The sequence below is a fragment of the Aptenodytes forsteri genome, unplaced genomic scaffold, assembly GCF_000699145.1.
Source record: "Aptenodytes forsteri isolate BGI_AS27 unplaced genomic scaffold, ASM69914v1 Scaffold241, whole genome shotgun sequence".
Taxonomy (NCBI): domain Eukaryota; kingdom Metazoa; phylum Chordata; class Aves; order Sphenisciformes; family Spheniscidae; genus Aptenodytes; species Aptenodytes forsteri.
The window spans coordinates 3,722,987-3,746,440 of NW_008795252.1; the positions used below are offsets into that span (position 1 = coordinate 3,722,987).

The window sequence follows — 23,454 nt, forward strand, 5'->3', positions numbered from 1 at the left end:
GAACCACCACCAAAAAAAAAAAAAAAAAGGGAAGAAAGGAGTGGGGGGAGATTTTTGGCAAATTTTGCCACAGTAGCACTGGGTGAGCTGTGTGTGAATCTTTGTGAAACCTAGATTGGACGGGTAGAGAAATGGGGAGGAAATGTTAAGTGGTCCACTGGCTTTTTAAGACAGCTAGGAAAAGCATAAGAAACTTTAAAGAAATTTTTCCAGGTTTCTACAGCACATGGAAAAAGGATGAAGCCAGACACTCCACAACTGGCAGAATGCACACAGCCCAGACCTTCTGCTTCCTGCCTCATCTCTGGTGCTCCCAGCGTGCCTCCCTCTGCCTGGCATAGAGCAGCCATTTACCAGGGAGTAGCACCCAGAGTTTTAGGATAATTGAAGTATACACAGAGCTGTAGTCAAACAGTTTGACGCTGGGGAGGGAGGCTAAAAACCTCATCAGCTCTTTCCACTCTCGCCCGAGCTTGTGCAGTCACTTAGGCTTATCCCTGCCACTGCCGCAAAGGTTTGCGCCTCTGTTATCCTCTTGCTGTGGCTCAGTGTAAGCTGTGTTACGGAGAGCAACGTCCACTGGGTTGCTCTGCATGGAGAGGAGGCAGTACACTACGGCGTCCATTTAGAAAAAGACCTTTCACTTGGGGACCATAGACAGGTGAGCACTGCTGCACCCTTGCCGTGAACAGAAGACAGAGCTGGCCTTGGCTGTGCTGGAGAGAGCTGAGTCAGCATTATGGAAAAGGGAGGAGCCCTCAGACGAGTCAGTGAAACCACTTCTCTGCCACTGTGGCATTGCCCATGCATGTACTGCTGAGCACGTTGCCTGTACTTAATTTCTGTGCGTCAAGGGCATGAACGTAAACACTCAAGCTGCAAGTGCCTGAGCTTGCAGTGAATCAAGAAAGAAAAATGTTCCAGCGTTGAAAAGCATCGCTCACAACTCAGGAAACTTCTATGACATGGGATTATGGATAATAGGGTTTTATGTAGCAGTCCTTTTCGGATTGCTCAGTTCTGCTTTTTATAGTTTACGTCTCTTTAGTTCTACTTATAGCATAATGCTGACCACAGAAACTGGGACAGACATGTCATCTTAATGTTTGGCTTTTCCTGATGATTGCTTCTCCACTGCGTACCTGCCTCCAAACACAGATACTAGTGGTGACCTGTGTCTCTGTGATAATAGAGATTTGACACTTAGATCAGACGTAGCCCATGCAGACAAAAAACCAGCAAATTCTGTGTAGTGCAAAAACTCAGATTGAGCTGACTTCGAGAGATGTCTGGAGGAAGGCGTTTATGGAAAGTGCTCCCAAATCACTAATATTTTTAGTGTCTGCATACTGTGGTGGCACAGAAATTGCCCAATTTACATGGGATCATGCTGTGTGTTGGATATATCTTTTCCTTTTATTAGGAATATCAAATAACTTTCCAAATGCGGTTTTGATGATACCATCTCAGCAAATATGGTTATAGCAGATGCCAAAATGGCCATTCTGTGGATCTTTTATTATAGTCTTTGTAATGGTCTTTTGGTTTTGGAGAGGGGAAGGAGTCTTTCCATCTAAAAGGGTGTTGATAGGGATAGGAGAAGGAATACATGGATATAAAGCATCTGAGCTTCAATAAAACATAGCAATGATAATCTGTTAAGGGTGTTGACTCAGCATGTTCTCTATTATTTTAAGCAGAATTCTAATTAATATTTTACTAATTTAAGTCCTTATGACATAAACACGTGCATATAATCCTGTTCATTGCTACCTTCCATTTACATCAGTGACTGAAAATCACCACAGGCACTGCTTGGGATGAGCAGGCTAAGCGTCTGTAATTGGTTTTATGTCTATAACTAAACAAACCCTTAAATTATGAAACCTGGAAGAAGCTGGAACTTTGATTTAGGATTCTCATTAGTTGTTTTTTAAATGTTGCCTTTCCTGCTTTCTGGGCAAAGGTTTTGTATAGTAACAGCTTCATCTTCTGTCCTTCATTCTAGATTGCTTACACTTTGGGAGCATCAAAAACTGGCAAAAGTTGTAATCTCAAAATAAATACAAAAAAATCATGAAGTAGTTTCTTTATATTGGAAATCACTTTTAAAAGTACAAATTGAACTTGAGCAGGCTAAAAAATACGTATGCCAGAGAAAAATATGTGTTCTGAAGCAGTAATCATGTTGGTAAACAGCACCTTTTTGTTTCTTAGGGTTATAATTCACCCCAGGAATACATTGCAACCCAAGGACCACTGCCAGAAACTAGGAATGATTTTTGGAAGATGGTTCTCCAGCAAAAATCTCAAATTATTGTTATGCTCACTCAGTGTAATGAGAAAAGAAGGGTATGTAACAAAATCTTGCACATAGTATAAAAGAAACTACTCTGAAAACGTATTTATTTTCTGGTGAGTGAATTTCTTTGTATTGTTTTCTGATCATGAGGCAGCATCATAACCAGACCTGGAATGGCACTTCATTCACTTATGGGCAGGCATTTCAGGATGATTAAGGGACTGGAGCATCTTTCACATGAGGAGAGGCTGAGAGAACTGGGACGACTCAGCCTGGAAAAGAGAAGGCTCAGGGGATCTTGTCACTATGTATAAATACCTGAGGGGAGGGAACGGTGACAAGGGACACCTCAGTGGTGCCCAGTGACAGGACAAGAGGCAATGGGCAAAAATTAAAACACATTAATTTCCATCTGAAATCAGGCAGTGAGGGTGACTGAGCACTGGCACACGTTCGACTCAGCCTGGAAAAGAGAAGGCTCAGGGGATCTTGTCACTATGTATAAATACCTGAGGGGAGGGAACGGTGACAAGGGACCCCTCAGTGGTGCCCAGTGACAGGACAAGAGGCAATGGGCAAAAATTAAAACACATTAATTTCCATCTGAAATCAGGCAGTGAGGGTGACTGAGCACTGGCACACGTTGCCCAGAGGTTATGGAGCCTCCATCCCTGGAGATATTCAAAAGCCGTCTGGACATGGTCCTGAGCAGCCTGCTCTAGGTGGCCCTGCTTGAGCGGGGGGGGCTGGACAAGATGACCTCCAGAGGTCCTTTCCAACCTCAACCATTCTGTGATCCTGCGTTTTTAGGTTTAAATAATAATAAAATACAAGTATTATGCTTTACATTTCCTTGACATTATAATTGAAATATTTGGAATATATTTTTTTATATGTATATTGTTCCCCATGCTTTGTTCCTTTTAGACCTATTCTATGAGGAAAAGTAACAATCTACAAAGACGCTATGTATTTCCATTCTTTGCTATACTAATGCTACCCTTCAGAAAACCGATTTATAGATTATGTCCACAGTTACACAAATAGGAATGATCAGGCTGAAAGTCACTGCAGGATATATTACCTTTTATTGCGGCATCAAGTAAACAGTGCTGTAGACATTTCTAAAACTGAGATTCAGTATACTTTTGATTGTGCTTTTTTATATATGCATATACATATATTTCTGTAAATACAAATAGGTATGCATTTATTTCCCTCTCAGGTGAAATGTGATCATTACTGGCCTTTTACGGAAGATCCTGTTGCATATGGGGACATCACAGTGGAGATGCTTTCTGAGGAGGAGCACACAGACTGGGTTTATAGGAATTTCCGAATTAGCTATGTAAGTGAAACATTTTGCATGGCCCTACTAAAAGAGTGGGAGTAATTTTGGTCCAGCCTTTTCTTTAACTTTTGTCCATTTCTAGCATTTGGTGAAAAATGCCTAAGAGAAAGATTGATGGCCTTACCTGCACTCCACACAGGCAAATGGCTAGATCACAAAACTTTCCCTTAAAATTGTCGTCTCTGTGAATTTCTCAGCAAAGTGCAAGACTGAAACAAAAGTAGTACCAGACTTCCGGACGTTTCTGTGGTGCCAATAATTAGCGACAACAAATGTGTAAACTTCTTTTCTTTATCTCAGGCACATCTTCTTGCTATAAGCTATTAAAAACTTGAAAATACCAGTGTAGAAATTGAAAATATTTTTCAAAAGGGCAGTTCTGCAATATTCACATATTCCTATAAAGTATTGAAACACACGTGAGAGCATGCGATTTCCAAATTAAAGCTGTTCAGCTTTTCAAGCATTTCTTTCCAGCTTTGTTTTCTGCACCAGCTTGTGAAGGAAAGGTTAGAGATATGGAGGGGACGTGAAAAAGCCGTGCACTGGCACGTCAGCATTGGCCCAGGACCTTAGTCCTACTCAGCCATGCCTCACTGCGTTACAAAGTGTGCACAGGGTGCAGCCTAGGAGTGCAAATGCATAAAACACGATGTGTTGGGTTGCTGGCATCAGTTGAAAATAATGACGAGACTGCAGTTTGCAGTTCAGGTAAACTGTCCTTTACCAAACCCAGGGCAGCTGCTTCAGGGTCTTTTGCACTGATCTTATTTTTTAATATCCTTTGCCTAAGGATCTGCTGTTGCCTGTGACTGGAGAGAGGTTACTGAATTGCATCCCTCCCCGTGTTTTGAGTTCCTTTAAGTCTCAAAGACAAAATTAATTGTGTTGAGGATCCTATTTCACCTAAAGCCACTAGTTTTTAGCATTAGAAACCTTTTTTATAATAACAGGTATTTTTCTAAATATTTCCTTTGCCCCATAATGATTTTTTCTTCCCTTTTGGTATTTTTTTTTCTTTGAAACTTGAAAAGAAAAACTCTCAGGAGTCCAGTCTTGATTGTTTGCCAACAGCGTTGTTCTTTATCTGCGGCAAAACGAGAAAAGGAGAGGGAACGGAATAGAAAGAGGAAGAAAGCCTAAACTTGAAAAATGCAACAATCCTGGATTTAAAAGCAAAATCAAATCAAACCACCACGAGGAAAAAAAGCAAAACACAAATCCCAAACCCAGAAACAAGAGTTCACGCCTTTTTGATAATGATGGCCTGATACCCCCTCCCCTTTTTAATCAAACAGCATGTAAATTCTTTGCCACTTTTTTGGCTGACTTTACTTTCTTAGGCTGTATTTGGGGAAAAAAAAACCCCAACCACAAAATGACAAAAACCCCTCAGTCTGACTGAGCGTGACTGCACTGTTAAAACTCCTGTGAACATGCTGCTGTTCTGCTTTTCCCATTAGGCTGATGAGGTGCAAGACGTGATGCATTTTAACTACACTGCCTGGCCAGATCATGGTGTCCCCACGACCAACGCTGCCGAAAGCATCCTCCAGTTTGTACAGATGGTCAGGCAGAAATCAGCAAAGAGTAAAGGCCCCATGATCATACACTGCAGGTAAATGCTTCAAGGAAATGGGGAACTAAAGGATGTAACTTGTTAAATAGGTTGCAAAACCATTGGAAGGAGAGATTGTGGGGCTCTGCTCACCTGTTAGCTGGAGATTGTTCTCTTTGGTGTTAAGGGTAAAGGATTAGTCCCCCTCTTTGACTATAGCGGGGCTGAGATTTCAGCCTGCAGCCATAGACATGAAGGCACTGCTTTCTGGAGTAGAGTGAGCTCTTTGGATGTTATAAACAGATGGCTTCAGGAGGCGCAGCAGGCGATCCTGATTTACACCAGCTCAGAGCCTGCCCCTGCTCTCTCATTTCCACATCGTCACAATATGGATGGTGTGATCCAGCCAGCAACCTGCCGCAGCATGTTGCTGCCCTGCAGAAGTGTGTCTCTGCGCAGATCCTCCTCCTCTGGTCACTTGGCTTTCGGTATATTTGGGAGGTGACATGAAGAGCGCTATCCTGTGCTAGCAGTAATACCAGTATCCCATGGCAACAGTTATATGGGTTTTTTCTTTTTTTGGGAGGAACATTGTTTTATAATACTATCAGATTATCTCTTGTGCATCATCTGGTCTTTTATTAAATTGCTCACTTACTTGGCCTCTCTGGGGGCAGCTGCCATGTTAGTGATGATATCATACCAGATTGGTTCCTGATACAACCCTCCCAACTGACTTCAAACCTCTTTGTGGCTCCTAGTGTGAGAGCTACTCACAACAGGTTTCTCAGAAATACGTAAATAGATGGGTTGCAATGGGTGCATACATGTGCATTTTGGTGACACACTCCTAATGGAAGCCAAGGCTTGATGAGATTAATCTCAGCCAACCCTACATCCCCCACTCCAGAGGCAGCAGTTATGCTGCTGCACAATAGGTCAGCACCCTCCAGCGCTGTCTTTCCTGGTGTTGATGTGATGGTCAGCACTGACTCTCTCTTGCCACCACTTTGCACGCTTTCTAGAGCTCCTTCCCAGAAAACAGTCTTTTCTAGCAATATCATTGCTAGTTTCCAGATAAGGCACTTAAGTGTTCTACTGGAATGCAAAACAACAGCAGCATTTGTAAAAGCAGCAAATTGTGCAGCTCTCCCCTGTAACTTAATGGAGAAGTTCATAGGGGATATTGTTCGGGGAGTGCTAATATCAAGAAAGGTGCTAGTAAGCCAGGGAAGAGATTTATATGTAGCGCTGTGAAATCAAATCCCTTATATACCACTTAATTGTTCTGGGAAGGAATAGAAGCAAGTATCAGAGAGCTAACAACTGTAGTGTTTTCTTTTTAATTAGGATGCTTCTAGCAGCAGAGATAGATAGATATTTCAGATAGTGTTTTTAGAGTAGACTGTATGTCTTAGACCACATAGATTAAAAGTAGCAATGCTATGAAATTAGTGGAAGGGAGGGAGAAAGAATGTATTGATCAACAGCAATTGTTCTCAATCGTTAAAGAAGGCACAGAATGAATTTATCAATTAATGAATCTGTCAAATAAATAGATCGGAAGTTCCGTTGTATTCATCTCATTTGAGATATTGACACTTTTGTTAAACACAAGCAAAACCAAACCAAACCTGTTTCGTGACAGTTATGTTGAACTGTGTTGGATGAACTGTTAAACTTTATTGCAAATACTTTCAAGGTTTTTCTGAAAAATATGACAGACAGCAGAAGGAACTTCTGCTGAGACACACACTTCTAGCCTTAGTAGTAGGTATGGTGTTGGGATGCTATTTGAAACTCTATAAAACCTCTAAAGCCACACTCATAATGAAATCAGACTAAAATGGTACATGTGAAATCACAATGCAAAGAATCATATGCACATAAGAATCTCTAAATCAAAACAGCGTGTCTTTTTTCTAGTCACTAAGCTTCCCTTTCTGGGGGGATGAAGATTTGTCAGCCGAGTGGTTGCTGACTATTTCTGTCTCATGTTCCCAAGGCAGAAGTCCTGGAGTGTAGACTCTTCTGGGTGGTTCGTCCTTTGAGGATGAACTGCAGTAGTGCAGTGCCTTTGCAAAGCCGAGAGCTTTACAGAGTGGAGAGCTGTGGAGCTGAATTGTGTAGGTTCAACCCCAGCTGCCTCTGTGCAGCAATCACTGCCAAGCAGGTCTCTGCAGTTATGGCTACAGCCCCTGTAGTTAGAGATGTCTCATGAAATCTTTGAGGGGAGCAGTGAAAGCAGGAAGAGCAGACAGCTAAGGGTGGATGAGGGTGTGCATGCACATTCTGCATGTGAGGGCATTAAGAGGAGTATAGGAAGGTGAAATAATTGCAAAGCCATCCACTCCATACGTTCTGCCTAAACAATGGATGAAGGGTTGCATGGCATTAAATCCTACAGATTAACCACCCTGTCTGACCTCAGATTAGCTACATCTGATTATCGCAGCTGCAGGACACCTGCTTTTTGCAGTACCAATGATTTTCCTGTGTCCCCCCATGTCGTGGTTTAACCCCAGCCAGCAACTAAGCACCACACAGCCACTCACTCACTCCCCCCGGGTGGGATGTGGGATAGAATCGGAAGGGTAAAAGTGAGAAAACTCATGAAATAAAGACAGTTTAACAGCTCATGCAAGCAAAGCAAAACAAGGAATTCATTCACCACTTCCCATCGGCAGGCAGGCGTTCAGCCATCTCCAGGAAAGCAGGACTCCATCACGTGTAACGGTTACTTGGGAAGACAAACGCCATCACTCCGAACGTCCCCCCTCATCCTTCTTCTTCCCCCAGCTGTATATGCTGAGCATGACGTCATATGGTATGGAATATCCCTTTGGTCAGTTGGGGTCAGCTGTCCCGGCTGTGTCCCCTCCCAACTTCTTGTGCACCCCCAGCCTACTCGCTGGTGGGGTGGTGTGAGAAGCAGAAAAGGCCTTGACTCTCTGTAAGCACTGCTCAGCAGTAAGGAAAACATCCCTGTGTTACCAACACTGTTTCCAGCACAAATCCAAAACATAGCCCCATACTAGCTACTGTGAAGAAAATTAACTCTATCCCAGCCAAAACCAGCACACCCATCAGAAAAGCCTGAAATGAAATGCATGTCTCTGTGTGTTGCAGTGCCGGAGTGGGACGAACAGGAACCTTCATAGCCCTGGATCGGCTCTTACAGCACATCCGTGATCATGAGTTCGTAGATATATTGGGCCTGGTGTCTGACATGCGGTCCTACAGAATGTCCATGGTGCAGACAGAGGTAAGATCAGTTCACTTCAACATTGTGAATGTATCATCGGATCTATTTCAAACCTCTCTGTAGCGTATTCATGTCCAACGACTGTTGTTCCCCCTGAACACTTGACAAAATAGCTATGAATAGATACAATTAAGTTTTCAGCTTCATTGTAATATTGTCACATTCTTAATCGGCCGCATAGGTGGGTCTGATAATATATCTGCAATCTCACTGATGTCTTCCAGAGGAGATGAGTTATTCTCACCTTCTGTGAAATTAATATGGAAAAAATGCATTAGAAGAGATTAACATATGAAATTTTCAAACCATTTTGAAAAGAATTGGGCTTGCTGAGGGGATTAATTGCTCATGAAATGATATCAGTATTGGACAGCCATTCACGCTTGTTCAAGAAGGTATCATCATCTGGCCAAGCATAGGAACTCAGTCACACAATAGTCATACAAACAACAAGCAAACCAGACAAAAGGATTGTGAGTCTGCCAGGCACCCTCCTTGCCCCTCTCCCTGCCCAAAAATCACTGGGTAGTTCTTTTTCTGTTTTTAAGGCAAATGTCAGAAGAATAGTCATATTGTCAGAATATATAATGGAAAAAAAATCACAAACTCTTTTTCCAAAGCAGATGTTTTTATGCCTCTGAAATCTTCCCAGTTCTTCTGCTAATGAGGGAAAGATTTCACACCTGTTGTACTCTTCACTGGTTAGACACAGTATAAGCTGGCAACCTCCGTACAGTTGGAAGTGCCACCATCACTGTTTGCAGGGTAGGTCTGGCAGAGACTTTGTTGCCAAGGATTGTTGAATCCAGAGCAAAGCAAAGAAGATTAAGCAGGGTGAGGAGAGGAGGAGGAAAACCTGCAGTGACAACAACTAGCGTCTAGAAATGAAAAAAGGTCATTATTCTCAGACCATTCTGGATCATTCCCGTCAAACTACCACTTTTCATCACAATTCACTGTATGCAAAGGCAGATCCTTATGTAAACACCAGAGAAACAAATCCTGATGGTTGATTTCAGCTGCAACTGTGTTACCGCTCCAGAGGTGATGTGATTTTTTTTTTTTTTTTTAATGTTTTTTTTTCATGTACTAACTCATTGCCTGCCTGGAGCTGATGTCAAGGGCTGGGCTTTGGTGGTCGCTGAGTTCCTGCTACTCCAGGCAGTGGCCAAGCCTGGCCGCAGAGGTCACTAGGTGGCACTGGCACCCAGGTGCAGAGGCCACCCAAAGGCTTCCTTGAAAAATCTGAAACCACACACAGCTCACCTGGGTTCATGTTGCCTCGTACACTGGAAACTTGGCAGTGTCTTGCTGAGCAGTTTAAAAAAACAAATGGCACAGGCCCAAAAAGGGGGGTTAGATTGGAGAATACCCTGAATTGAAACAAGTCATTCCAAATTAGTGGGTGTGAGGAAATTCTGTGGTCTGAAACATGCTTCAAATTCATATTGATATCTCCTGGCATCAGCAGACCACTGGGGACAGGGGCTGAAATCTCGGGTTTTGGGACAGTTGTTTTTGCCTGAGATCCACTTGCTCCCTGTGCCTAGTGCACATAAAGCTTAGTGTAAGGACTCATCAGGGTTCGCCTTCTCTCTCTTTGAAATCTAGAAGTCATCAATTAAGGTTATTCCAAATTGAATTACAGTGTTTAATCCGTATTATAATAATGCTTAGAAAAGCCAGTCCATAACCAAAACCAAAACCAAAGATAACCACAGTCTTGTTGCACAAAAACCTGTTCACAAACATAATGGTGCATGTGATTGTCCTGACTTACTTACAGTGTCATTTGCACAGAGGTTGATACCCCCCCAAATAATTAACTGCTCTGTGAACAAAATCAGGTTTCAGCTTTTTATTGGTAAAGAAGTCAAGCACAAAGGAACATGAAGTTCATTAAAATATTTCAGGTGCGTATGTGGCATGGATGCAATTTGTTGTACATAAAGCATTCAGGTATCTTTCTGGGAATTAATCCATTTTCAGGCAATATAAAGTAGACCCACTTTAGCTCAGATCCAGCTGAACTATTCTATTCTATTCTATTCTATTCTATTCTATTCTATTCTATTCTATTCTATTCTATTCTATTCTCATCTCCCATCATCATTCAGGTTCTTAATAAATGATTATGATGCCGGGGCAGCTCAGGTGGATTTCGTGCTTCCCCAGCTGCTATCTATAAGAATTGCAGGCTATTATTTTGGGAGCTGACAACATTGCGAGGGGCTGAGGAGGGAGAGATGGCGAAGCTGTGCAGGCTGTTACTGTGAACTATCAAACTGTTTCACTCTTCAGGTTTTTGTCCTGCTTTCTGAGGTGCAAAAATGCCCACTCATTTGGTCTTTTCTTCCAGGAACAATACATTTTTATTCACCAGTGTGTGCAACTGATGTGGCAAAAGAAGAAGCAGCAGTTCTGCATCAGCGATGTCATATATGAGAACGTCAGCAAGTCCTAGTTCAGAGTCACAGGTGGTAAGTCAGGCAATCCCGGCCCTGCGCCATGCCCACAGCCTCAAATCCCGGCTACTTGGCAGCAACCAGTATCATGGATGTTTGCTCCAGGAGCTTTGCTGGTGGTTTGGAGCTTTCCGGGCCTCATCCCCCTCTGAGGAGATGCGCACATGGAGAGTGCGCGGAAAATCCCTCTAGCCTCTCGCAGTAAATAATCCGCTATACTTTCCATGCGCTGTAAGAGTATATTGGCTCACTCATCGCTCGAAGAAAAAGAGAATCCAGAAATCCTGAGTGAGCCATCTAACCATTCCCCGCCACTTGTCCTAACACTCCTTACAAAGCTTAAAGGAGGGGAGGACTTAATCTTCAGCCATTCTCAAGTCACTTACCAACTGCCAGGTTACCAAGGCCAGCAAAGGTTTGGGGATGCTCTGCCAGCACTGCTGTTGTGGCAACGGAGCCTGCTGGAGGGCGAGATGGTAACCAAAAAGCTCTGACGTGAAACACTGGGGAATTTTTTTCATAAATCTAGAACCAGGGAACAGGCAGGGTCTCAAACTGGAACTATCGCTGTTAGCATAGGCGAAGCACCATCTTGCCTTTCCACTGAGCCCCAGCGCCTGACCTGTTGCACGCAACCAGCCCAGCCCAGTCCCCAGCTGCAGAGTAAAACACATGGCTCTGACCTGCCAAGAGGTTTGCTGGTGGGGACAAGCTGCGAGGACGTACGTCACTCCTGTTTAAGCTAATGAGCTTAGTTCATTAGGTGGCAGTAATAACGCAGCCGTAACCTTAATATTTGCTTTTGGGTGAAGCAGGAAGCTACAAACTGGCTTCTCAAATAGCTGGTGGAGAGCTGGACTGTGGGCACTGACACCAGCCGTCTCCGCTGTGTGTCTGTGGTGTTGCGCATGCGCCTTTATTAGCCTCTGCGTATGTCATTCCCCTGCCCGTGAAACGAACGCCAATTTACCTCACTTCTTTTCCTAATATTCAGGTAGTTTACCGTCCAATCTGAGTCCCAGAGCCCAGCTGCTTGTACTGGTGGGCTGCAGTCCCAGCCTGTATAGAGGGCTGATAAAAATAAATGCCAAGAACTGTATTTATTTCCTTTTTTATTTCTAAAGCATTCTGTTTGTTTGGTTCCAGGTGAGACCATGAAGCACACCCATCTTCCCTTGCTTCTGATTTTTTTTATTTTGATGGCTTGAACGGCCAGTTGTTCTGCCATGAGAGACCACTGCTTTGCAGTACACGGACAATAAAAGAAAGAAACTTTTAACTTTCTGAAGCACTGGGGAGACAAAGCCTTAACGAGCCTGCGGTGTCTTTCGAACTGTTTAATTTCTGGACTTTTTTTAAAATACTGGACCAAATTCAACTAAACAACATGAAGGAAAAGACACTATATGTGCATAAAACAGATTGCTCCAGAGTGTTGGGTTTTTGTTTGGTACTTTTGGTTAATTTTTTAATATCTTTTTTTCTGTGCAGGTTGGGCTTAAGGTTAAAGTAAGTGCAATATTTTTTTAATGGTTGACTGAAGAGCTTTCTTCATGTGTCACTGGTCTGTGCTAACGTCCATAGGAGAGCAGGCATTGTTAGTATCTAATAATACCTCATTAGAGAATAGCGAGGCATGAACATACATGAAGAAATCTGGAGATTGTGAAAAGGGGGGGTGGGGGTTGCTGGGTACATGGATTTGACTGTTTCCTACAGCACTGATGTACGTGGGGTCTGGGGGGAGCACAAGACCCGAGGAACGGACTGACGAGCAGAAATCCAAACCATGAAGCCTGAAGCTGAAGCAGGCAGCCGACACTGAGAGATGGGGTGGTTTCGGTTCTTGACTGCGCTACTACTAATTAAGCAGAAGGATTGCTCTTTTCGCCAACCTTTTCAGTAACGCCACTGATCAGGCTCTTGTTTTAGATGAATCTAATCAAAGGGCAGCTGAGTTTCAAGCTGGGATATCTTAGACTCCATTACTATAGCATTTAACTGTCCGAGCAGTCTATGGTGCCTATACCCCTCATTAGTTTATTATTTTTAATAAGTATTAACCCTGTGTAAAAACATGAAGCTGATTCAGGTTGGCGGGTGGAAAGAAAAAAGAAAAAAAAGTGCTTTAATGGATGTAACTATTTCTCCGAGCCAGGAATTCACGATGTTACAAAAACAAGGTTTTGGCATGTGAAGGGCTGGTTATCGCTTTATTGCTACGAGGCTGCCGAAGCATCAGTATGGATTCCTGCAGGGGCTTCGGGGTCAGGGCGGGGGGCTCTTTTCTTTTTTGCTGTCAGTTTCAGTTCTAGTCAGAATAATTAGCTATATATATATTTTTTTTTGTCTTTGTATAATTCCGGTACATCATTGTGTATTGTGACATGGATGCTGTCAGAATGGATGTTGATAGCATTTTTGTAACCTGTTGCTTTGTGTCACCTCATTGGAAGTTAGCAGCAATGGTACTCAATGTAAACAAAACAAACTTGAACTGAAAGTAAACACACTGGATTGCTTACCTGTGAAGAAGTCACTATCAGCAAAACAGCAAATGCACATGCATAATGCTTTTTATTCATTCACCCCGGGGCCTGCTATCTCCTGTCAGGGTACCAGGGTGTAGTTTGGTAGCTCAGCTACTTGCAGGAGCCTGATAACCTCCTTCAGATGACATTTTGTTTTTTTTTCTTCCAAAGAGTTATTCCACTAGCAGGTAAATAGGTGTATATTCCTTTAACATCTACTGCATCATTGTATTGGTTACAATGGAAAACTTCCTTCAAACTATCCCATATATATTATGCAAAATTGCATAGACTTAACGTAATCTCCCAAATAAAACAGGTCCTTGTGAAGGGTACTGAAGAAACAGGACTCTACCTCTGATTATTAAATGGGTATGATATGAATTGCCCCCCCTTCTCTTTCTATGCATCTAATACTATTTCCAGAGTTTCCACTAAACCCAGTCCTAAAGCAGAGATGCTATTTCTCTAAATCAGATGCATAGAGATGGATGCAAAAGGGCAGAGAGCCCTGTCTTCAGGGAGCAGACTGCTAACAAGAAGGGCTTCAATGGTGCACGTTTCTCTCTTATTTCATCAGTGCGCCTCAGCTGGAGGGCTTGCTGTTTCAGTAGGAACAGCAAAGATTTGTCTGGCCTAATTTGAACAGAAGACAATTATAAATGAACACTTGACCATTCAGACCTTGCCTTCATGCTTTTTTTTTTAATATATTTCAGAGTTTCATTATATGTTTACTCATAAAATATGTTCACATCACTCTAGAGAACTAGCAGGGGCATAAAAAAAACCCCCCCACAAATGTTCTTCCTTTCTCATCTACTGCCTCCTCCCTCCTGCTGGCCATGGCTCATTGAGTCTACAGTTATTCTGTATCATAGACCAGGGTAAGCAGGTTACTTTTAAAACATTCACGTGCACACAAAATATCACAGTGTGAGGTGGCTGTAACAGAAGCTTGGCTGAACGTGACAAGGTACACGATTGCTGCAAAGATGCCAAAATCGCATTGTTACAAATGATAGTGCCTGAATAGCCTGAATTTGCTCGACAGTTGTTGAATGCGTGTCAAAAAATTATTCCATTTGCACAGTAACAGGTGTGTATTTTTCCTTTAATAGCTACTTAATCACAAAATCAATTACAATGAAAACTCCTTCAGAAAAATACCTTTTCCTACCCCATCTGGTATGCAAAACTGCATAACTGGGTGTGTTGGGATGCCAGCGGAAACCATCACTCCCAGAGTTCAAGACATAAGTAAAGCAATGAAAGAGTCTGGGAGACATTGTGGTTCAGAAGGCTCATGCAGAGCCTTTTAGCCTGAACTGACATGTCATACTTTTGGTTTTACCTTGTCACGCTCCTTGAAAGCAAGTCCAAATGAACAATGGTTTGGACTCATGCTGCACATTGATATGGCTCCCAGCATCTATCAAAATAAAACTCTCAAGTCGCCGCAGCTGTAAAGCTGTCTGAAGCTTCAGGTTTTGTAATAGTTTTTTTGAATTATGGGTTTCATGTCTATAGCTCTGCTGATACCATAGATGCTCTATATTGATCTGCTCTCTTACAGTATCTGCTGACCCAGATGCATGTAAAAGCAGCTCTGCACAGTAAGTGACCATTAATCGAAACTAGGGCAGCTTTTCTTCTTGTTGCCTCATGCTGTGCATGCTGCCATGGGAGGAACAAACAAGTAAACCTAAGGACACGTCTTAGAAGAGCTAAGAAGTTTTTAGAGCCATGTGTGAAAGTGCTGTCTCTCCTAGCATGCCCTGTGCAGTGAGCCCTGACATACTTGGGTCTTCAGAACTGTTTCCTTCCATCCTCACACAAGGATTAAGAACAGGTTGGGAAGCCTGACTTGTTCTTTACGTCATTTTACAGGGTTTTTTCCTGCCCCTAAAGAAGACAAAGTTGCCCCTTGTCAAACGTTCAGCATCATAACCTTACGCACAAAAAATGGCCCTTCCCTCCCTCCTCGTTCAGTTCATTAACCACCGAGTCACACCACCTCCCTCCCGCTCCTAACTTTTTGAAGGGCTTGTATGAAAACAGTAGTTTCATTCAGGCAGGCAAAGCTGTTGCTTTCAGCCATTTCTTGTGAGAAGATAAGGTTGTTAGTGCTGTTGAAATGGATGGGAGGGGGAGGGTTTGAGCTTTGCTGCTGCTGTCACAGGCAGCAGCGGTGGCTAGGAAGCATCTAGGAAGTCTCCCCATTTTCTTTTATCGCCTCTTTTAATCTACAAATATTATCAAGAAGCATAGGCTTATATCCTGATACTGGTTTTGGTCTGGATGCTGAGGAAGTAGTAAAGGGCCAAAGTTGCAACCCAAGCACTGAAGGTTCTGTGTTTCTTCAGAAGAAACTGAAGAAAGATACCGAAGAGCCAAAGGCAGCTCAACAGGCACTTAGTAGCTAAAGCTTAACCTAGCGGCAGTAAAAATTCAAGACGGTGGTGCAATATTTAAACACAGAACCCAATGCACGCTTAAAAATTCCCTCGTTTGCACTCCACATACATAATGCTGTTGCTTGTATGTGAAGGCGGGAGGCTGAGCACAGAAATAGTCTCTCAAATACTCTTGATAAGTCAGACTTGATCCTTAGACAGGGCTGCTTGTTTCGTGTTTTAGACACTAGACAGACTTCACAGTTGAGGAAAAACATCACAGAAAAACTGGGCTCCTATAAAATGGTGGCTTGGCCAGAAACATTCCCATTCATAATCACGTTTCCCTTATTCATGAGATGCAGCCCAGAAAAATCAGTGGAGATACCTGCTTGAACAGAGGTCTGGTATTCAAGCTATATCATGCTTCTGTATATGTCCTAAAAACCTGAAAACTCAAAATGCCTTCAATTCTCACAATTAAAAAAAAAAAAAAAAACCGCCTATTAACAGGTTCCCAAATTAAAATGTCCTAAAAACCTGAAAACTCAAAATGCCTTCAATTCTCACAATTAAAAAAAAAAAAAAAAAAAATGCTAGTTACAGGTTTCCTAATTAGAACAACTTAATCCACATCATACTAGTTATTCATGAGTTTCCAATTGTTCCCTTGGATAAATTAGCAAAGTACTGACGTTACTGTCCAGCAAAGCACTTCCAGGGACACCTTCAGAGTTTCACAAACACTGATGAATACACTCAAAGTCACTGGGAGCTCTGCACATTTCAGAATATGCTATCATTTTGGGTATCTACTTCCCCATAAACCATTGATTTCCACACACATCAATAATGCAGAAGTCTGCACTTATTTCCCAGCCCCCCCAAAACCCACCAACTTTTATATAGCACAATGCTTTGGAGCAATAGAAGTATGTATAAAAATCTCATTTATAGATCACAATTTGTCTGAGCAAAGCACTGTTTAACATTTGAATTGCTAGACGGTAAGTAAACCATTCCATGCATCAATATTGGTTAGAAGCGTTCTTTACGAATTAAATGTGAGGTTTCACAGTGGTTTTCTCTCCCCATGGCGTCCCAAGGGAACAAGCAGACTAAAGGCGTGGGAAGAAGTGCCTTGCTGATGTTAAAAGGTATGTGCTTAGAAAGCATAAAACTGCTGAGTGAACATACGCTGCTAAAACTCCCTCCCTCCACCCAGTTAAAAAGGCAGACTCGATGGCAGAAAAATAGTAAAGTAGTTCCTATGTTATCAAACATGACTTTTTCCCGCATCTAATAAGGCACTTTTTGACATTTAAAAAACTTTTGTTTCCTTTTCAAAGACACTATTCGTGTTATCACATCTTTCTAAAATATTAGTGTAAACACCAAAATCCTCACTGCTCAAATCCTAAAGAAAACATTTTGAATGTAACACTGCATTTTACCACTGTTTTCATTTAAGACACTGAAAATTTTGAAGAAAACATTTTATTTTCATTTGATGAACCCCAAATGAGATCTCCTTTTGATTTCTCATAACCGTCAACAAGCTGAAAATTCAAAAACTGCAGCAGAGGGGTGAAGCTCCCTGCAGCACCTTAAACCATCAAGGAAACTCCAGCAAAAAGGGAAATATCTGCCTTAATGCCGCTCAGATTTCACAGACTGTAACGCAGAAATCGTAACGTCTAGTTCAGCAAAGGTAAAGGGTAAAATACAACTCGCGTTGTACTGGGTTAAGTCATTAGTAGTTAATTTAAAAACAATAAAAAACCACAGAAACCAACCAACCAACCCCCACACGCCCAGATTATTCTGCTTATCCCTTAAGTATATGGAAGGGGTTTCCTGTTTTCCTCCCAAGTATCTCCAAAGATGCCTCTGAGCACACTGACGACATTCAAACTTGTCTGGCTCTTTCTATACAGCTTAACAGCTACAGAGAAACCCAGCTTCAAAAAGCCAGTTGTGAAGCCACCTCTTTTCTCTCAAGAGATGAAACACGGGCGCTTCCTCCACAACCTCCGCATGCCAAACTCCACAAAGTCTGAAGAGTCTCAGAGCTGATGCCTCCTTTTGGGCAAAAGCAAACCGTCTGCTGAATGCTAGGATAAGCTTGCAGAGAATATGAATACTGGCTTCGCATTTTGGTAATTAACAGGGGAACAAGGGTGCAGGTAACCACCACAGTGCCTTTTATGGAATCAGACATACTTTCCATGAGAAAATACAGTGAGTCTAATTTTTAAATATGAGTTTCAAAGACCTTTTTAAAAGTTTCCTACTCCTGTACTTACAAGTAACGAAGCATCTATGTAAGAGCAGCTTCAGGTCTTCCTTTATTTTCTTAGTCATTCGCCACCCAGTGTAGGGGACTTTGCTGTACAGTGAACACTCTTCAGGCTAGGTACGGACACTTACTAGAGAGGGTGGGGAAGAGGAAACTGTAAGTGGCAATCAGAGAATACATCAAGCCTTTGGAGGACTGGGCTTGACCTTTAATGATAGGACAGGCAGTGAGACAGACAATTTTCCCCCATAAAGCTATGTATATACGTTGAATGGATGCAGTTATCGTGCAGGTGTGCCGGTTCAAATGTTTCCTATACGGAGAAAGCAATCGAGAATCCTAGTTTCTTTCACTGGATAAGACAAGAATCCATTTCTTAGTGATTGCTATGGCAGTTGGAGGCTTCAGTTTGGGATTCATCACTTCTTGACCCTTTTCTGGATAAGACTACATTTAAATGACAGGTGTAGAACCTACATACTTTTCACAGGCATAAAGAATATATATTAAATGTAAAAAAATCCATAGACACATAATGAACACACAGAAGAAGCATTTGTAAGGACATTTACAATAAATGGCACTAAACACCTTTATTAAGATTTTTAATTTTTCTTTTATGAAAAATGAATAGGATTCTTTTTTCCCTTGTACGCAGAGGAAGAGCAAACTAATGGCAAAAATCAAGAACGCTTTCTTATTTCAATACCATCTTTGTAGCCACAAAGATACAACTGTTTAACAGACAAGACATACTGTTTATTGCAGACTTCAAGCTGATTCATGTGAAAAAGGCACTATGAAACTTAATCAAACTAGACGATTAAATTTGTCTAAATTAAGTGATATTATATATTATATATAATACATATATTATATATAAAATCACACGACCATGTGAAATAACAGAACGTTTTTGTGACAAAAATCATTGCATCTTCAGAAAAAATATTTGCTGGAAGAAATGTTTCCTTTTCTCCCCCCTTTTGCCTCCAGGAATCCACTTTTCCAAAAGATTACATTTATAAAGGAACGGTAGCTTTTTACATAAGGAAAAACTGACATCTGGGATCAACACACAAAGAAGTCTAGATTAGACACTGTTCTTTTGAGGGGTTAAGTTACAAACAAAAAAATGCAAGGATATTAAAAAAAAAAATGTACTGCGAATTGTTTCATGGCTACCTACAGCAGATCTGATCACCTCTTTGAGCTGAGTTGTGTTACTATTTACTAGTTATTCCTTCTTGTGCAATATAGTTCATCACGAGTGAAGTATTGATAAAATCAATGTACAGAGTATTATTTTGCTATAAACAGCATCATTAGTAATAAAACATCTTGGGAGTGATGCAAGAAAGACTCAGTCTATGTCGGGCTGCTGTTCATTCTCTAAACATTTCCTCTCTGATTGCTGGCATCAACGACTTAACTAAACATCCTGCAGCTGAATGCATGACAAGAAAGACTGAGCCAAAAAGACATAATTGCAAACTACAGCAAGAGATGGGATTCAGAATCTTATTATTACTTTTTACTGAATTACTTATTTTTTATTGCTGGCTCAGCTTCCCTCGGATGAATCACAAAGACGTGTTCCAGTCTATCTGTCTATCTGTTTATCTATGGTTAATTCCATAAAGCCAAGGCTCATCTTGGAGTGTAAATGAATCATCTGCCAATATTTTCACCTGTCAGGAACCTCCATTGAATTTCTCATCTGTTCATTTTTAATGATGAGAAGCCAGCAGCAGGTACTTCTGTGGAGACTACTGTAAATTTTCTTTATGGTGGCTAGTTACATTTACAATATTATAAGACATTCCCCTGCACTGCTTCCTAAAGCAAAGCTAGATGGTATAATTCTATGGACAATGGAATTAAAGAAAAGAGGAAAGACATTTAGTGGCTGCTTCCTTCATCAAAGGACTCCACACCTGAATCTGTGGCAGCTGCACTGATTTTTTCTTGTCGTCTTCTCATAATTTCTTGCAGTTCAGAACTACCACTGTTAGCCTATAAACAAATAAAAAAGAAAAAGGGTTTACTTGTGGTTTTGAAACGTGACGAAGATCCTCTGCTAGCATTTTATTAAGACAGATGTTTGAACAAGTTAAACTCACCTTGCAGCTCCAGAACTAAAAATGCACTAAGAATCTGGTTAAATAACATTTGGAATAGGAAAGGATGTACACTATTCTTAAATGTGGACCAGAAAAGAGCCTGCGGACTATTAGAAGTGTCAAGCTTGACTTTTAGCCCTGCTGAGCATCTTTAATTCTCATGCAAACCCCTGGAAGTGTTGGATATTTACGGGGTGAAATATGGCCTCAGTAAAAGCAGGATTAAAGCCCAGCAAGTTTGTTAGGATTCCACCCTTGAGTACTTAAATATCATGGCAACTGTATTTAGAAATTAAAGCACATAAACCCTTGGTGGGTTTAGATTTACGTAAACACAAAATTCATGCATGCACATGGGTTTGCACGGCCAAGGCCTAAATGAGGATTGAGATACCTAATCTTAGTATCCCACGTTACACAATACACCATCATGCATTTGCAGTTCAGAGACACAGGCTTCAAACTTAGAACACAGTAAGAAGAATTGAATCATTTTACTATATTATCAACAGTGTAGTACTGTGAGGACAGGGCCTTATTTCACCCTTCAGGGTGAAAAACAGGTCTGCTGAGCTAGCTGCAAACAGATTGCTTCAACAATGTAAATGAAGTTATCAGCAAGGCCAGGACACATACCCACTAGAGCAGAACTTTCCAGAGTGTGCATGACTTTGAATGAGACTAGAGGATTATAAAGCAAGAACCATAGCTGCTACTGTGTTATTTGGCTATGACATGACCTTTCAAGCTTCAAAACTATCTTCCAAAAGAGCCTCTGAATAAGGAAGCAGAAATTGTTTTTGAAATCTGTAAAACAAATTTCAGGACTGTTAAGAGGAAAAAAAAAAAAAATCCTTCAATTGATTCTGAACTCTGAAAATTTATCCCACTACATAAAATTAATTTAGATTTATCCTATTCTATCCATTACAAATGCATTATCTGATGCCATTACCTGGCAGACACGTTAGATGTCCATAGGGAGGGAGGCTAGGATGCTTCTGCTAGGTAAATTACCATTGCTCTCTCCTCCCAGAGTGGAAGGGCAAAGCAGGGGGCTTATAATTGACTCCCTGAAGGTGAGAGAGCACTTTTATTTGTCTTAATTCATCTTGTCCTTGCCTACTTGGTTTCAGATACAGAACAAGTCCAGCAGTCACCCATTACTAAGTCATGCATAAAAACCATCAGCAGATACCTGACAACATGCTTTATCAGAGGTCACGTGCAAATATTTTTCTGAAAATGACTGAGCAGCCAAGGCTGAAACAGTTTACCTTCCTGATAACATCAATAACAACATGACTGATGAGCTTGAAACACTGCTCAACTAAACCAACTGCAATACATCATGTGGCACAGCACAAGAGGGACATCCTACTCAGAGACGGGGTAGCTAAGTAGCCTAGGACTGTTCTTAGGAATACAATTTTTGGAACAGACTGCTAGATCTTGGCCTTAGTGATTTACCCAGCTCAGTCTCTAACCAGATCATGAGGTATCAGTAAGCTCCATCGTTCAATCCCACTTCTGTGCCTGGGCCACTCCTTTCACTGAGGTGTCAAAGAGAATAAGCTATTCTTCCAGCCAATTTGATACATATATTAGATAGAAACCATTTTTTGTTTTAGAGGGATGTGTGCCCATGCTTCCCATTGATGGAGTAGGAAGACAATGAGAATGTGGACCTGAAGGGTTCCCTTCTGGAGATGACAAAGGTGGTGTTCAGGATATTCTGTCTCTACAATTATCTTCTGTAGCGCTTTTCAACACCAGAGCTTGAAATGCTCAACAAAAGTTAAGGAAATGGACACATAAAACCTCATAATCATGGAGACTATTAATATTTTCACTTTGCAATGAAAAAGTAAATCCATATAGATGACCAGCCAAGTTGCTATAATGCACTGTACTTGGTATACAAGGTGAACTTCAACTCTCTGGCGCAACCCCAGAAAACAGCTCCCGGGGGGGATACTCTGATCAGTACAAAGAGTGTGGTGCATCCTTCCTCCTTCTGAAACACCGCTGCTTGCCACCACCATTTCCTCTGGCAGAAAGCACGTGTTCGGCCCTGGCTATGGCCAGCTCTCTGCTGTCTGAAACACTGGTCTCGCACGGTCTTATCTTTCTGCTTTTGTTTGGCCAGGCCCAGAAAGCTGTTAAACCCCAAACACCTTCCCCACGCTTGCAGTCTGTTTATACAGGGGCCACAAAACTCCATTAGGAGTCTTGCTTCCTTGGATGTTTTAAACTCTGGTGTGATTCAGGGCTGAACGCAGTTACCGTGAAAATGAAGTAAAACAATTGAAATTACGGTACCTATTCATTTTTTTCCTCGTAAGGGTAATATTACTAAATGCCAACAACAACTGGAATTCCAATTACAAAATACTGAATTCCTCTGCCTGAGGTAGAAGGACACTAAAAAGAAAATTGTAGCTGCATAAAAGTGAAGATCTGGTTGTCCGTATTTGGGAATGCAACCCCAAATCTGAGAGGTAGGCCTTTCACTGGCTTGCAGAAATTATATGAATCCAGAAACACTTGTGGAAAATCCTGAGTAGAAATAAAAAATAAAGACGAGGCATGGAGTTCTGTAATGCTAGAGAGTGCATGGGTTTGCTCTGTCTCTGGCTATTATTGCTATTTGTACTTAACACCCAGGTCATTTACTGCAATACGACACCACAAGTACTACATAAAGGATGCCAGAGAACTTCATGAAAATTTATCACTGATTAATCATGTAGGACAATTACGGTGGTCAAACCCATAACCCAGTAACTGCTCATAAAAAGCATTCAATTGTAAAATAGGCCTGACACTGGTACAAGTATGTGTGTGCTTAAATGCTTCTGTTACTAGAAGCGTTTCTAGTTTGAGCAGTAAGAACATAGCCCTGTCTGGAACACACAAGCTCATCTTTGCTAGGTCACATGTAGACATTTTGGCTGTGGTACTCATTCCTATAGCTTCTCTTAAACAAGGACAGCCTTCCTAAACCCTGCGACTTGAAATATTATAGGGACAGAAAGGAAGATGCGACTTAATGTTTTGGGTAGTTCAGTAAACAACAGGCTAAAGCAATCAGGAATCGCATAAATTCTGAAATTAATCAGTTAAACCTCAAACAACTGAGGCAGAAATAAATATGTCAATTA

At 41.6% G+C, this 23,454-nt stretch overlaps 2 protein-coding genes across 3 annotated transcripts in view; one reads left to right on the plus strand and one right to left on the minus strand.

Annotated features, from left to right (window-relative positions):
- Window positions 1–13,606, plus strand: part of PTPRO (protein tyrosine phosphatase, receptor type O) — a 145,310-nt gene extending 131,704 nt beyond the window's left edge. Inside the window, 6 exon segments of the mRNA XM_009278985.2 lie at window positions 2,218–2,352; window positions 3,528–3,650; window positions 5,117–5,271; window positions 8,341–8,476; window positions 10,836–10,956; window positions 12,088–13,606. Of these exon segments, the coding sequence (XP_009277260.2) occupies window positions 2,218–2,352; window positions 3,528–3,650; window positions 5,117–5,271; window positions 8,341–8,476; window positions 10,836–10,940 (654 nt within the window). The 3' untranslated portion in view covers window positions 10,941–10,956; window positions 12,088–13,606.
- Window positions 13,607–18,745: 5,139 nt separating this feature from the next.
- EPS8 (epidermal growth factor receptor pathway substrate 8) overlaps window positions 18,746–23,454 on the minus strand; it is a 144,472-nt gene continuing 139,763 nt past the window's right edge. For both annotated transcript variants that reach the window (XM_009278987.2, XM_009278986.2), the window contains exon 22: window positions 18,746–20,183. In XM_009278987.2, coding sequence (XP_009277262.1) covers window positions 20,070–20,183 — 114 coding nt within the window. In that variant the 3' untranslated portion in view covers window positions 18,746–20,069. The remainder of the gene's footprint in view (window positions 20,184–23,454) is intronic.